The 13,109-nt window shown below is 39.0% G+C and overlaps 1 protein-coding gene across 3 annotated transcripts in view; it reads right to left on the bottom strand.

The window, feature by feature from the left end:
• Positions 1 to 13,109, bottom strand: part of PLS1 (plastin 1) — a 208,794-nt gene that overhangs the window by 61,794 nt on the left and 133,891 nt on the right. For all 3 annotated transcript variants that reach the window (XM_070405916.1, XM_070405914.1, XM_070405915.1), the window contains one exon: positions 5,151 to 5,232. In XM_070405916.1, the coding sequence (XP_070262017.1) occupies positions 5,151 to 5,232 (82 nt within the window). The remainder of the gene's footprint in view (positions 1 to 5,150; positions 5,233 to 13,109) is intronic.

Genomic DNA, 13,109 nt, shown 5'->3' with positions numbered 1-13,109 from the left:
TCTATATCTATATACTCACTTGGTTAGGTCTATCTGGGTGTTTCACAAGTATCTCAAACTCATGTCCGAAACTGAAGCAATTTTCCTGCCAGATTTCCTTGGTCTTCCTCTAATTATCTATTAAAACTGGCTTTTCTTTATTTCCTGTCTTGGTTGATAGGACCAACATTCATTCTTGCCTTCTTTCTTCCTAAGTCAGAAATATGAGCAGAATCCTTTTTCTTCCTTGCTTACCATATCTAGTCACCAATGTCTGTCAATCCCACCTTCTAAATACCGTTGGAAACTGTCGGTGCCTTTCTTCAGTTTCTTGGTTCCTTCCTAACACCCATCTCAAACTATCTACAATCCATCTTCCACAATATTGTGCTATTCGTGATCTTAGTAAAATAGAAACTTGATGGTGTTCCCTCACTGGAAAACCCTTCAAGTTCCTTATAATTCCTACTATGTCCTCTCACTCACTATATAGGACCTCTGAACTGGCTATTCCCTCTGCCTGGAACATACTTCCCCCAAATATCGACAAGTCCTTTAATATTGCTCAAATGCACCTAATGGCCTTCTCTCATTATCCTATACAAAATAGAAAGCATCACCACACCTCTGCTGGCACTCACTATACCTGATTTTACTCTTTAGCATTCTGTGACATCTCTATATATAAAAGCCTAAGTGACTGTTCAACTGGTAGCTATGATGCACACTGACCACCAGGGGGCAGATGCTCAGCACACGGGCATGGAAACATGAAACAGACTGATGAATCTCAGAGGGAAGGAGGGAGAGGGGAGGGCAGGAAGAGATTAACCAAAGATATTATACGCATACTAGAGGCCCGGTGCATGAATTTGTTCACCAGTGGGGTTCCTTGGCCTGGCCTGCAGGGACCTGGCTGAAACCAGCAGTCTGACATCCCCGGAGGGGTCCTGAATTGTGAGAGGGTGCAGGCCAGGCCGAGGGACCCCACCAGTGCACGAATTCGTGCACTCGGCCTCTAGTATTATATATTTATATGTTTATTATTATGTATATCATATCTCTATAAATAAAAGCCTAAGCGACTAGTCAACCACTTGACCAGTCACTATGATGCACACTGACCACCAGGGGGCAGATGCTCAACACAGGAGCTTCTCCCTGGTGGTCAGTGTGCTCCCACAGCAGGAGCACCACTCAGCTGACCAAGATGAGTGGGGCTCCCAAGCAGAGCACCGCTCAGCTGACCAGGATGAGCAGGGCCGGGATGAGCGGGAGCAGCTCCTCCCTGGATCCCCGCAGGCCATGGTGAGGGACCCCACTGGTGTACAAATCTGTGCACTGGGCCTCTAGTATATAACATAATAACAGAGGCTTTTTTTATATGTTTGGGGCTATTTCCCAGATACTTAACACATGGTACATGCTCAATAAATATTTATTGAATAAGTGGATGAATGGGTAAGAGTGAATAAAGGCAAGAAGGGAAAGGAGAGGGTCAAGTCCAAATTTGTAATATGGCAATCAAAAACACTTAGGATTTGACTCTGGCCTCACCTCTTGACATTCTACTTATATAGTCTATGCTTCAGCCAAGTTAGAAGGTCTGTTAGAGCTCCCAAGACACTGCCAGGAATTGCAAGTGGTTTTTTGTCTAACTGCAATAAGCAGTAAAACTCAGCTTTGTCTCATCAACAGGTGGTGTTGTTGATACATGGGGAACCAGCTTTTGATGTTAATTTTATTTAAAACCATTGGCTCTACAAGTATAGCAAATGACTTATAAGTTATTAGCTTAAAAAACAGACTGAAAGTTAGAAGCTAAAATCTACTTCATTGAATAAATGTTACTTTCTAATTGGTAAATACAACATTATTGGCTTACTGGTATGTAGGGAATAGGACAACCACTACTGTCTAAAGCCAATTCCAAATACTGTAAGACCAAGAAGTAACAGGAGCACCCCATAAAGAGGTTGTTCTCCAAGTCTTGACATGGGCAACTGCCCTGAGTGCTCAGCCTTCCTTCCTGAAGACCTGTGTTAGTGGAGAGAAACAAGGACAATAGGGAATCTCCACCAACTGGGTCATGAGAGAGGTATTGTTCTTCCTTGAGTTTTGGTGTCTTAATTTGTAAAACAGGATATCTTACAGAGATGCTAACAAAAGACACAGTCAAATATCACAGTTTATCTTGGGTTACCCATCTATTCTCTCCCATCTTTTTTGTACATCACTGACTGTCTGTGCCTAAGATATAGCCCACTTTCACAGGCAGAAAAATTTATACTGCTGTTTCTGATGGCTTCTCATGTCACTTCTATTTTGATTAATTAACTATTTGATTCTTTGCTAACAAGCTCATATAGGTAATGAAATTCTTTTCATTCATACCACTTCGCAAATTTTCATTTTTCATAAAGTTCCAATTCCAGATGAGTTCACTTTTGTTAATAATTTTGAGAGGGATGTGCTAGATAATTATTGGGTCAATAAAAATAAAGGCATGGTTTGTTATTCAGATTTCATAATTTTATATATCACCACTTTTACTTCATTTGGAATATCCAAATGGGCTCTGTGATTTCCCTACTTTAGCTGCAATTGTATATAAAATGAAATTAAGGTCATATTTTTATCTGTACATTTGTATATATGTGTAAGTATAAAGGATATACATGTATACTCTGTATGTATGTGAGTATATTATTTGCACTGGATTTCAATTTCCTATACCAACTATACCAACTCTTGTTAATTTCCTGACTTTTGGGTCCCTAAATCACTAATCTGCTTTTCAGTCTTATTTATATAATTCACTTTTCTTTCAATAATGATAAAAAAGAAAATGCAGCTCAGTAGTACACTGGATAGAAGACAAGAAATTCTCTAAGATAAAAAAAAATGAGTCTTGCTATTAACTACCTGATGTGTCCCTTTCCCTTGCTTTCATAGTTATGTCATTTTCATCCTTTTTATATTTCTCTTCTTCTATACATCATGATACTAGGTAACCCTATCATCATAAAGTGAGTAACTGTATTATCACTATCTTTACAATCTTTTACAAATGAATTACACCTCTTTGGGATAAAGTTTCATGAAAAACTGGTAGTTTTCTAGCAGATCTATTTCCAGAGCTCTAAAATTACTGAATAAACAAAACAGATTTAATATCCACAGTAGTACTTCGCCCCTTCCCAGAGGCCTGTCTTTTCTCATTCTACATTAGCACACTCTTTCAAGCATCCTTGAGACCTAGACTATTCCACATACTCATACTGGAAGAATGCTATCTCTAAAAATAAAACTATAAAGGACTTAGCACCTCGGACCCATCCTGTAGCTATTGAAAAGTAGTTACAGAATAATTTTCTTTATTTTCTTGAATACACTGCATATAAGTATTAAAAGTAAAATGAAATAAATTTATACAACAGTAAGAAATGCTGAATTTCTGATTCAGTGCTATAAAAAATTTGTGTGACATGTATTCTAGAAATAAGACATAAATGAATGTTTTCAACAATCATAGATAGTATTAGATGAAGCATCCTGACACAAGATGTAAAAAAAAAACAAAAATAAATAAATAAACCCCCCCAAAACAAAAAAAACACACACACAATCTGATAATTACAATCAGAAATGGACTTTTTAAAGAATAGTACTTTGTGGCTTGGATTCTAACATAGAAAGTGCTAGGGATATACAACAGTATTGGCTTATTGGAGGGGGGACAAAAAGTTATGTTGGTCAACATCTTACTCTATAATTCTCAAGGATGATCGGAAATGAGAGTAACACTTGGATAGTCCGGAATTAACCATTTGTCACTGCCCCAAGGTCATAGCTTCCTTATAGGAGAGACTTAACAACTTCACCAAAATCAAGGATTGTACTTTCCAACAAAAAAGAAGGGAACAGCTCAGCAGTAGCTCACTTCTAACAGCTGCAGTTGTGAATCGCACATGAAATAGTTGCTGCAGCTCCCACCATGTGAGAGGCAGTATGGCACAGGGATGAAAAGGCTGGGTTCTGGAGCCAGACCATTGGGACCACAGCCTGACTTGGACACTGTAGACCCTCTCAGTTACACAGTCTCATCCTCTTTAAAGTCATAATATCTTATTTTAAGGCTGCAGGGAGGAGTCAAAGGGATAATTCATGTTTAGAAGAGTGACTAGTACCTAGTTAGTACTTGATAAATATTGACATCCACCCACTGAACTAGACATTTTGATGGAAAAGTGTGGTAACTATAAATTCCTGAATTTGAACAATATGTGAAAGGGCAAGCTGACTACAGAACAGTTTAGTACAAAAAGAATAGCTAAAGCCTGGCTGGCATAGCTCAGTGGTTGAGCATCGACCTATGAACCAGGAGGTCACCGATCAATTCCCTGTTAGGGCACGTGCTGAGTTGCAGGCTTGATCCCCAGTGTAGGGTGTGTAGGAGGCAGCCAATCAATGATTCTCTCTCATCATTGAGTTTCTATCTCCCTCTCCCTTCCTCTCTGAAATCAATAAAAAAATATATTTTTTAAAAATAGCTAAAAATTTTGTGAAAAAATAAAACTATGCACTTTTCTTTTTCCAACCAACCAATAAAAACACTGGCACACAGCAAATATTCATTAATAAAAATAACAATAATTATAATAATATAACCTGAATACTATTATATTAAATAAAGAAGTTCATCCAAAGGGACAATGGGGGGATGAGGACATATATGTAAATACCTTAATCAATAAAGAAATTTAAAAAAATAAAGTTAAAAAAAGTACTTTGGATCTTAATTCCATTGATTACAAAATACAGCTAAATTTTTATTTAATAAAAACCTAGTTTTTATATGAAACTGAAATTATGTTAAATCATAGGTTTTACTTGGGCCCAAACATCCATTAAGAAAGGCCTTCCAGCCCTAGCTGGTTTGGCTCAGTGGATAGAGTGTCGGCCTGTGGATTGAAGGGTCCTGGGTTCGATTCTGATCAAAGGCACATGTGGGCTTGATCCCCAGTGGGAGGCAGCTGGTCAGTGATTCTCTGTCATCATTGATGTTTCTATCTCTCTCCCTCTCCCTGTCTCTCTGAAATCAATAAGAATATATTTTTTAAAATAAAAGAAAAGCCTTCCATTTTACATTTTACAACATAAATACTTACAGAAACAGTGAAAGGGGTGAGTTTTTTCTTATTAATGGCTCTTTCATCAATTGTATCTGGTTCAGATAAGTTGATCATTTTGCTAAAGAGAAAATGGGAATAATTTAGTATAAGATTCTCAGAAATGTTTTTAGTTCATTTTTGCAAGCAGATAAAAATAGTTACATTTTGAAAAGTAAAAACAATCTATTTCTTTACAATATTATAGTGAATTCATGTCAGGGACTTAATTTTAAAAATCTAAAAAATATTCCCTAAATTATAACAAATTCATCATTCACTCAATAGTAATCTTAGAAAGGAGACATATGTAATACTCTTTGTAATACTTTAAGCAATAAATAATAAAAAAAAATAGTAATCTTAGCATTTACTCCTAACTTTTCAAAAACAGACCTGCATTTTCTTTATGTGAGTCTTTTTTTTATTTTACTTACTAATCATCAGCATATAGCATTGTAAACAAAAAATGCTTGAGAAGCCGTTTCATAAAGCAGAATCAATTATGTTAAAACTAGTGGCCCGGTGCACAGATTTGTGCATATTGAAAGGAAATTAATTAGAAGAAATATTTTAATATCGCTATTCACCATTTTCTATAATAGACGTGTCAGAAATGAAAAAAAATTAGTAAAATGTATATGAAAATAACATATAAATTGATTAATAAGTAAACAATAACAACATGATATAACAACAAAGACATGACATAAAAACAAAAACACGATATAAAAACAACATTGATAAAAACAAGGACTGATAAATTGATTAAATTTATTCTAATATCTCCCTGTATACCACATTAAGAGTAAAAACACTTTCAGAGTGCTTGACTAATTTCCCTTGTGATGAAGTATTTACAACTTTAACTTTAATGTCACATGCTCTTCGAACTCGAGAGAAAGCAACATATAACTGATCACAACCCAAAACGGGCTCAGGTAGGAATATTCCTACTCTGTCTAGAGTTTGTCCTTGTGATTTATTAATAGTCATTGCAAATGCTGGAATCACAGGAAACTGTCTTCGAATTAATTTAAATGGGAGGCTAATGTCAGATAGGAACAGTTGTGCCAATAGTTGGTCTTCGGACATAATCTGTTAATGATACAGCTTTCTTTCAGCTTCAGAATGTCAAGAAAAACAACCAAATTCACCATCACCAATGACAGATCAAAACACACGTGTGTGATTTGTGCCAGTGAGAGGTTTATATGGATCATGCATGTGCGAGTCAACGTTTATTTTTTTTATTTTTATTTTTTAATATATTTTATTGATTTTTTACAGAGAGGAAGGAGAGAGATAGAGAGTTAGAAACATCGATGAGAGAGAAACAGCAATCAGCTGCCTCCTGCACATTTCCCACTGGGGATGTGCACGAAACCAAGGTACATGCTCTTGACCAGAATCGAACCTGGGACCTTTCAGTCCGCAGGCCGAGGCTCTATCCACTGAGCCAAACCAGTTTCAGCAACGTTTATTTTTAAATTGTCGGTGCGCGTCATACGTACTGGCTAGCCGGTCAATAGAATGGTCGGACGTATGTATGGTCAGTCACTTAGCCTTTTATATATATTGACTAGAAGCCCAATGCACGAAATTCATGCAAGGGGCTTGGCCCTCGCAGCCACAGCAGCTGCCTCAGCCCTTGCAGCCCGAGCTTCGTCCAGAATGTTGTCCAGAAGGTCATCTGGAAGGTTGTTTGGCTGTCTGGTCTAATTAGCATATTATGCTTTTATTATTATAGATACTATCATTAAAATACTGAGAAAGGAGCCAGAGACTTGATCTTTCTAAAACTTCTATAATTTATATATTTTAAAATATATTAACAAATTTTATCTCTATATTTTAGAATATATATGTTGGAAAGTGTCCTTTCAATTCATAATAGGAATCACCTCTAAAGAACAGAGGAAGAGACCAGAATTGTAGGTCAAGGTCACAGTACATATTTTTCCTTAGTTTGTTTCTTTTTAAAATGTGAGGCTCTGCTTTTAAGATCTGTATTCCTATTGAAAATCAAAATCAAGGGGACATCTCAATGGGGGAAAAACGAGACTTATGTAATAATTTAAACAATAAAGAATTAAAAAAGAAAATCAAGATCAAGAGAGCTTTTGCCTTTCTGTTCCATGGGATGTTTCTGTCCTCCCTGTGCTCAACTTAGAACACCTGTATTACCATTTGACCGGTGTAGTGCTCCACTCAAACTCCCCACCTGGCACTGTCCCTCCCCCCCACCGACTCCCTGAGGGGAGGGAACTGTGGCTCCCAAGGAGATCCAACTCATACACTTCTCCCATCTCTTTGACTTGCCAGACTAGAGTCAAACTCAACAGGGTCTTCCTTCCCTGCTGATTCTGCTAAGTCCGTTCCCTTGGGTGGTTTCACTGGATAGTAGGTAGGGACAGTGGAACTTTCCTTCATCCAGTCACAGTATGTTATATGTAATGTCCTAAAAATGAATCCAGAGGGAAGAAGGTGGCTGGCAGGACAGCAGTGAGGGAGAGAGTGTGAGTGAGGGAGTGAAAGGGGAGTGCGTGGACGTGTGGAGTGGTGAAGAACAGTTAGATTCCACAGGACTTTTGGGGGCTGGCAGACAAGGGCCCCTAGCCAGGCAGCCTCTGCTACCACTGCAGTCTCTCCTGGGGCGGCTGGCTCTGCCACAGAGGCCGTGCCATCTTGAAGGGGAGAGCTGCTGTGACTGGGAGCCCAGCCTCACCACCACCCAGGGTTCCCTCAGACACCACCCGGGACTCTACAGCCACTCTGGCCAGGGGCCTGCTGCCTCAGCTGTGGATCCATGAACACCAAGACTCTAGCCTCCTCGGTCAAAGGCTCCTGTGAGTTTTGGATTGTGCTCCCCTCCCGCTGACCAGACACTTTAGCCCCAGAGACCACGACCACATGCAAACAGGCAAGCCTTAAGCAGCAACCCCAGGCTCTGTGACCGTGCAAAAACAATCAAGCCTTACACAGCCTCCCCGGAATCCAAGCCTTATGCAGCAACCCCGGGCGTCCCATCCTCCTGCGAACAGCCAAGCCTTACACAGCAACCCCAGGTTCCGCGACCACACACAAACAGCCAAGCCTTACGCAGCAACCCTGGATGCTACAACCACACTAGCCACTGCCAAGCCCAACATAGCAACCCCAGGTGCCACAACCGAGCGTGAGCAGCCAAGCTCTACACAGCAATCCCAGGTGCCTCACACAGCAACCCCAGATGCTAGCCACTGCCAAGCCTAACACAGCAACCCCAGACGCCCCAACCACGTGAATCACCTCCAAGCCTGACACATCAACCCCACACCTGGTGAACATGCAACCCATTGCCAAGCTACAGTCATAGGCCCAGTGCGACTAGACAACTAGATCCTTCGGTGAGAGCAAAAATGAGGAGATAAAGAAACAACGCCCAAAGGAGAGAAAAGGGGTAATCACCAGAAAAGGAACTAAATGAAATACAGGCATGCAATTTGTCAAAAGAGAATTCAGAATAAGGGTTTACAGTTTGTAAACCAGATGGATGAGAATATCAACAACTTATGTAAGAATCAAGAGGAGCCGAAACCGGTTTGGCTCAGTGGATAGAGCGTCAGCCTGCGGACTGAAGGGTCCCGGGTTTGATTCCGGTCAAGGGCATGTGCCTGGGTTGCGGGCGCATCCCCAGTGGGGAGTGTGCGGGAGGCAGCTGATCGATGTTTCTCTCACATCGATGTTTCTGGCTCTCTGTCTCTCTCCCTTCCTCTCTGTCAAAAATCAATAAAATATATTTTTAAAAAAAAGAATAAAGAGGAGATAAAGAGTGATATAGCAACAATAAAAAACACCACAGAAAGTTTCAACAGTAGACTAGAACAGCGGTTGCCAACTGGTGGTCCACAGACCACTGGTGGTCCGTGAGGTCCAAAAGGTTGGCAATCACTGGTTTAAGGAAACCTTTGGAGCAGCAGTTGCCAACAGGTGGTCCACAAACCACTGGTGGTCCATGAAGTCTGAAAGGCTGGCAACCTCTGGACTAGAAGAAGCAGAGGACCGAATTAGTGAATTAGAAGACAGGGCAGCAAAACACATCCAATCTGAACTACAATTGGAAAAATAAATTAAAAGGCAGGAGGAGAGCCTAAGGGAGCTTTGGGACACCATGAAATGAAGCAACATACATGTAATAGGGGTTCCAGAATGACAACAAGAAGAGCAAAGTTTAGAAAACCTACTTGAAGAAATAATGTCAGAAAGCTTCTCTGATTTGGGAAAGAAGAAAGTCACACAAGCACAGAGAGTCCCAAACAAGATGAACCCAAAAAGACCCACACCAAGACACATCATAAATATGATGGCAAACATTCAAGATGAGAGAATCTTAAAGGCTGCAAGAGAGAAAGACAGAGAGTTACCAACAAGGGATCTCCCATTAGATTATCAAATGATTTCTCAACTGAAACACATCAGGTTAGAAAGGGATGGAATGAAGTATATAAAGAGATGCAGGGCAGGGGACTGAGTCCCATAAGACTCTACCCAGTAAGGCTATCATTCAAAATTGAAGGGGAAATCAGGAGCTTCATAGAAAAAAATAACCCTAAGGGAGTTTATCACTAACAAACCAGCAATGCAAGAAATGCTAAAGGGATTGTTGTAAAAAGAATAAATAAAAAGGGAAGAAGGAACACAGGCACAAAAAATAAAAATGGCTACAAACAAGTATCTATCATTAATAACCTTGAACGTAAATGGACTGAATGCTCCAATCAAAAGACACTGAATGGATGAATGGATAAGAAAACATGACCCATGCATATGCTGTCTGCAGGAGACCCACCTTACAACAAGGGACACACACAGACTGAGAGGGAAGGGACAGAAAAATATTTTTCAGGCAAATGAAAATGAAAAAAAAAAGCTGGGGAAGCAATTCTTATATCAGAAAAAACAGACCTCAAAGTGAAGGCCATAACAAGAGAGAAGTAAGGCCACTTCATAATACTAAAGGGATCAATACAACAAGAAGATATGACTCTGGTAAACATGTATGCACCCAATACAGGGGCACCCAAGAACATAAAAAAACTTCTGGAAGAAATCAAGGGAGAGATAGACAACAATGTAAGTATAGTAGGGGACTTTAATACCCCACTGATATCACTGGATAATTCCTTTGAACAAAAAATCAGCAAAGAAACAGCAATCCTAAATGACTCACTAGATCAGATGGACTTAATTGACATCTTCAGAACATTTCACCCCAAAGCTATGGAATATAAATTCTTATGAAGTCCACATGGGACATTTTCAAAGATAGACCACATATTGGGTCACAAGCAAAGTCTCACCAAATTCAAGAAGATTGAAATCATATCAACCATCTTCTCAGACCACAACTGCATATTAGAATAGTATTTTACAACTACAATAAAAACAATAAAAAAATTCAAACACCTGGAGGCTGAATAGCATGCTATTAAACAATGATTGGGTTACCAAAGAGATCAAAGAAGAAATTAAAAACATCCTGAAAACGAATGACAATGAAAACACAACAGCCAAAATCTATGGGACATAGGGAAAGCAGTCCTGAGAGGGAAGTTCCTAGCTCTACAGGCCTACCGCAAAAAACAAACAAAAAAACCAAGAAAAGCCCAAACAAAAAACAAATAAAAAAGAAAAATAGTAATAAATTATCTAACCCTACAACTTAAAGAATTAGAAAGAGAGCAATAAGAAAAGCCCAGAATAAGCAGAAGGAAGGATATAATAAAGAGCAGAGCAGAAATAAACGACATAGAGACAAAAAACAAAACAAAACAAACAAACAAACAAAAAACAACAACGAAACAAACAAAAGATCAATGAAACCAAGAGCTGGTTCTTTGAAAGGATAAACAAGATTTATGAACCTCTAGCCAGGCTCACCAAGAAACAAGAGAGAGGACCCAAATAAACAAAATCAGAAATGAAAGAGGTGAAGTAACAACCAACCACACAGCCATACAAGGGATTGTAAAAACAAATACTGTGAATAACTCTACTCCAGGGGTGGGCAACCTTTTTGTGAGTGCGTGCCAAAACCAGAAAAATCTCTGACTCAAAATTCTTCTGCGTGCCAACCCTAATTTTTTGAGAACATGTTACGCCTACTTGATATCTCTTAAGGTGTACGTATGTGAAGAACCTTGAAGAAATAATAAAATTCATTTGAGTGACAAAAACACAGTATATGATGATGAAAAATACATTTATTTTTTAATGTATACATGTACACTGATAGTCCGACAGAAAACTTTATGACTCCATTTAATATTATCAGTGGGACTTTTGTTGCTGCATCACTGATGACAGAGATTTTACATAAGGTTTATATTTCGTGACCTTCAGAGATATGCATGAGCTACTACTTTCATCCGCCAGGCTACTCCTATTACGAGACTTAACAAAATTCATCACTGAGAACAAAGATTCATAAGCATATGTGGATGAAAACATGGAGAGTAACGCTGTTGCAAAGTTTTTTAAACAGAAAAAATTTTCTGGAATGGCATTCCAAGTCCTCAATAGTTCGTTTTCGACACTTCTCTCTGGTACTCCTGTCTCTAATCGCTTTTTTTTTTCAATGTTTTCCAAGTCAACTCTTAAGTCAATAGATTTCTGCTTCCAAATTGAGCTATTCTGAAATTCAATCAACTGCATTTCAAAGTCAGCCATGTCTATCCATGAAAACATTTGTAAGTTTAGTTCCTCCAGTTTCATGCTGTCTGGAAACCTCATGAATTTTGCTGACTCTTCCAGTTCTCTGAATTTCTCAAATCTTGAGAACTGCTCAATAGTTGACTCGATGATGTTTAAAAACAGCTTTGAAGGCTTAGACAGTCTGTTCTGTCATCTTTTGGGAGGTCTTTGATGTGCCTCTTGAGGTTTGGGAAATATCTAAATCTCTCACCATCTACATCCCTCTTGAAGACTTCCAGTTTCTTTTCAAAAGCCTTTATGTAACCAAACATAATATCAAGTGTCTTGCCAGTTCCTTGTAATTTAACATTTAAGTCATTCAAATGTTCACAAAAATCTGCAAAGAACATCAGTTTAGAAACCCACGTGGCGTCAGACAATTCTTGGTAAGAAACATGTTGGTTATTCAAGAAGAGCATTATCTTGCTTAAGCATTCAACGAATCGTTTCAGAACCAAACCTCGGCTAAGCCATCGAACATTGTTGTACATTTTCAGTCCTTTATACACAGATTCTACCTCATTCAGTAAAACTTGAAATTGTCTTTTATTTAAAGCCCGAGCAGAAATGTAATTAACAACTTTGGTAACTGTTTGCATCACTTCCTGCAGTTCCTTCAGGCCAGCTTTTGCACATAAAGCCTCCTCATGTATGATGCAATGAAAACCTATCAGTGTATGACAAATTTCTTTCGCAAACAGATTTACAAAACCTGCCTTCTCACCAGTCATGCAAGGAGCACCATCAGCGGTGACGGACACTACTTTTGAAATGTCAATTTGTCGAGAAGATAATTCGTTCATAACTGCTTTACATATTTCAGCCCCGGTAGTAGGCTCAGGTAGAGTTAGAAGGGCAACCATCTCTTCACATATTTCATCACCTTTACAAAGTCGAGAAAAAATGGCCAGCCTAGATGACGATGTAATGTCAGTACTTTCATCAATACAAATAGAAAAAAAATGACATGAAGACAAATCTTTTGTTAATTGTTCAGTGGTATTACTCGCCAACTTAAGTACTATCCTTAACTGTTTTCCTGCTCACGGACTAATCTTTAATGCACTGAATAATCTTTTCTTTTTCTGAGAGGGTTTCGCATGCCAGCAAAAGTTACTGGCGTGCCATGTTTGGCATGCGTGCCAGGGGTTTCCCACCCCTGCTCTACTCCAACAAACTGGACAACCTTGACGAAATGAACATATTCCTAGAAAAATACAAGCT

The sequence above is a fragment of the Myotis yumanensis genome, unplaced genomic scaffold (assembly GCF_028538775.1).
Source record: "Myotis yumanensis isolate MYYU_CA2020_CCGP unplaced genomic scaffold, mMyoYum1.0.hap1 SCAF_2, whole genome shotgun sequence".
Classification (NCBI taxonomy): domain Eukaryota; kingdom Metazoa; phylum Chordata; class Mammalia; order Chiroptera; family Vespertilionidae; genus Myotis; species Myotis yumanensis.
The sequence above is the reverse complement of the archived record's forward strand: the minus strand, read 5'-3'. Positions and strand labels throughout refer to the sequence as shown.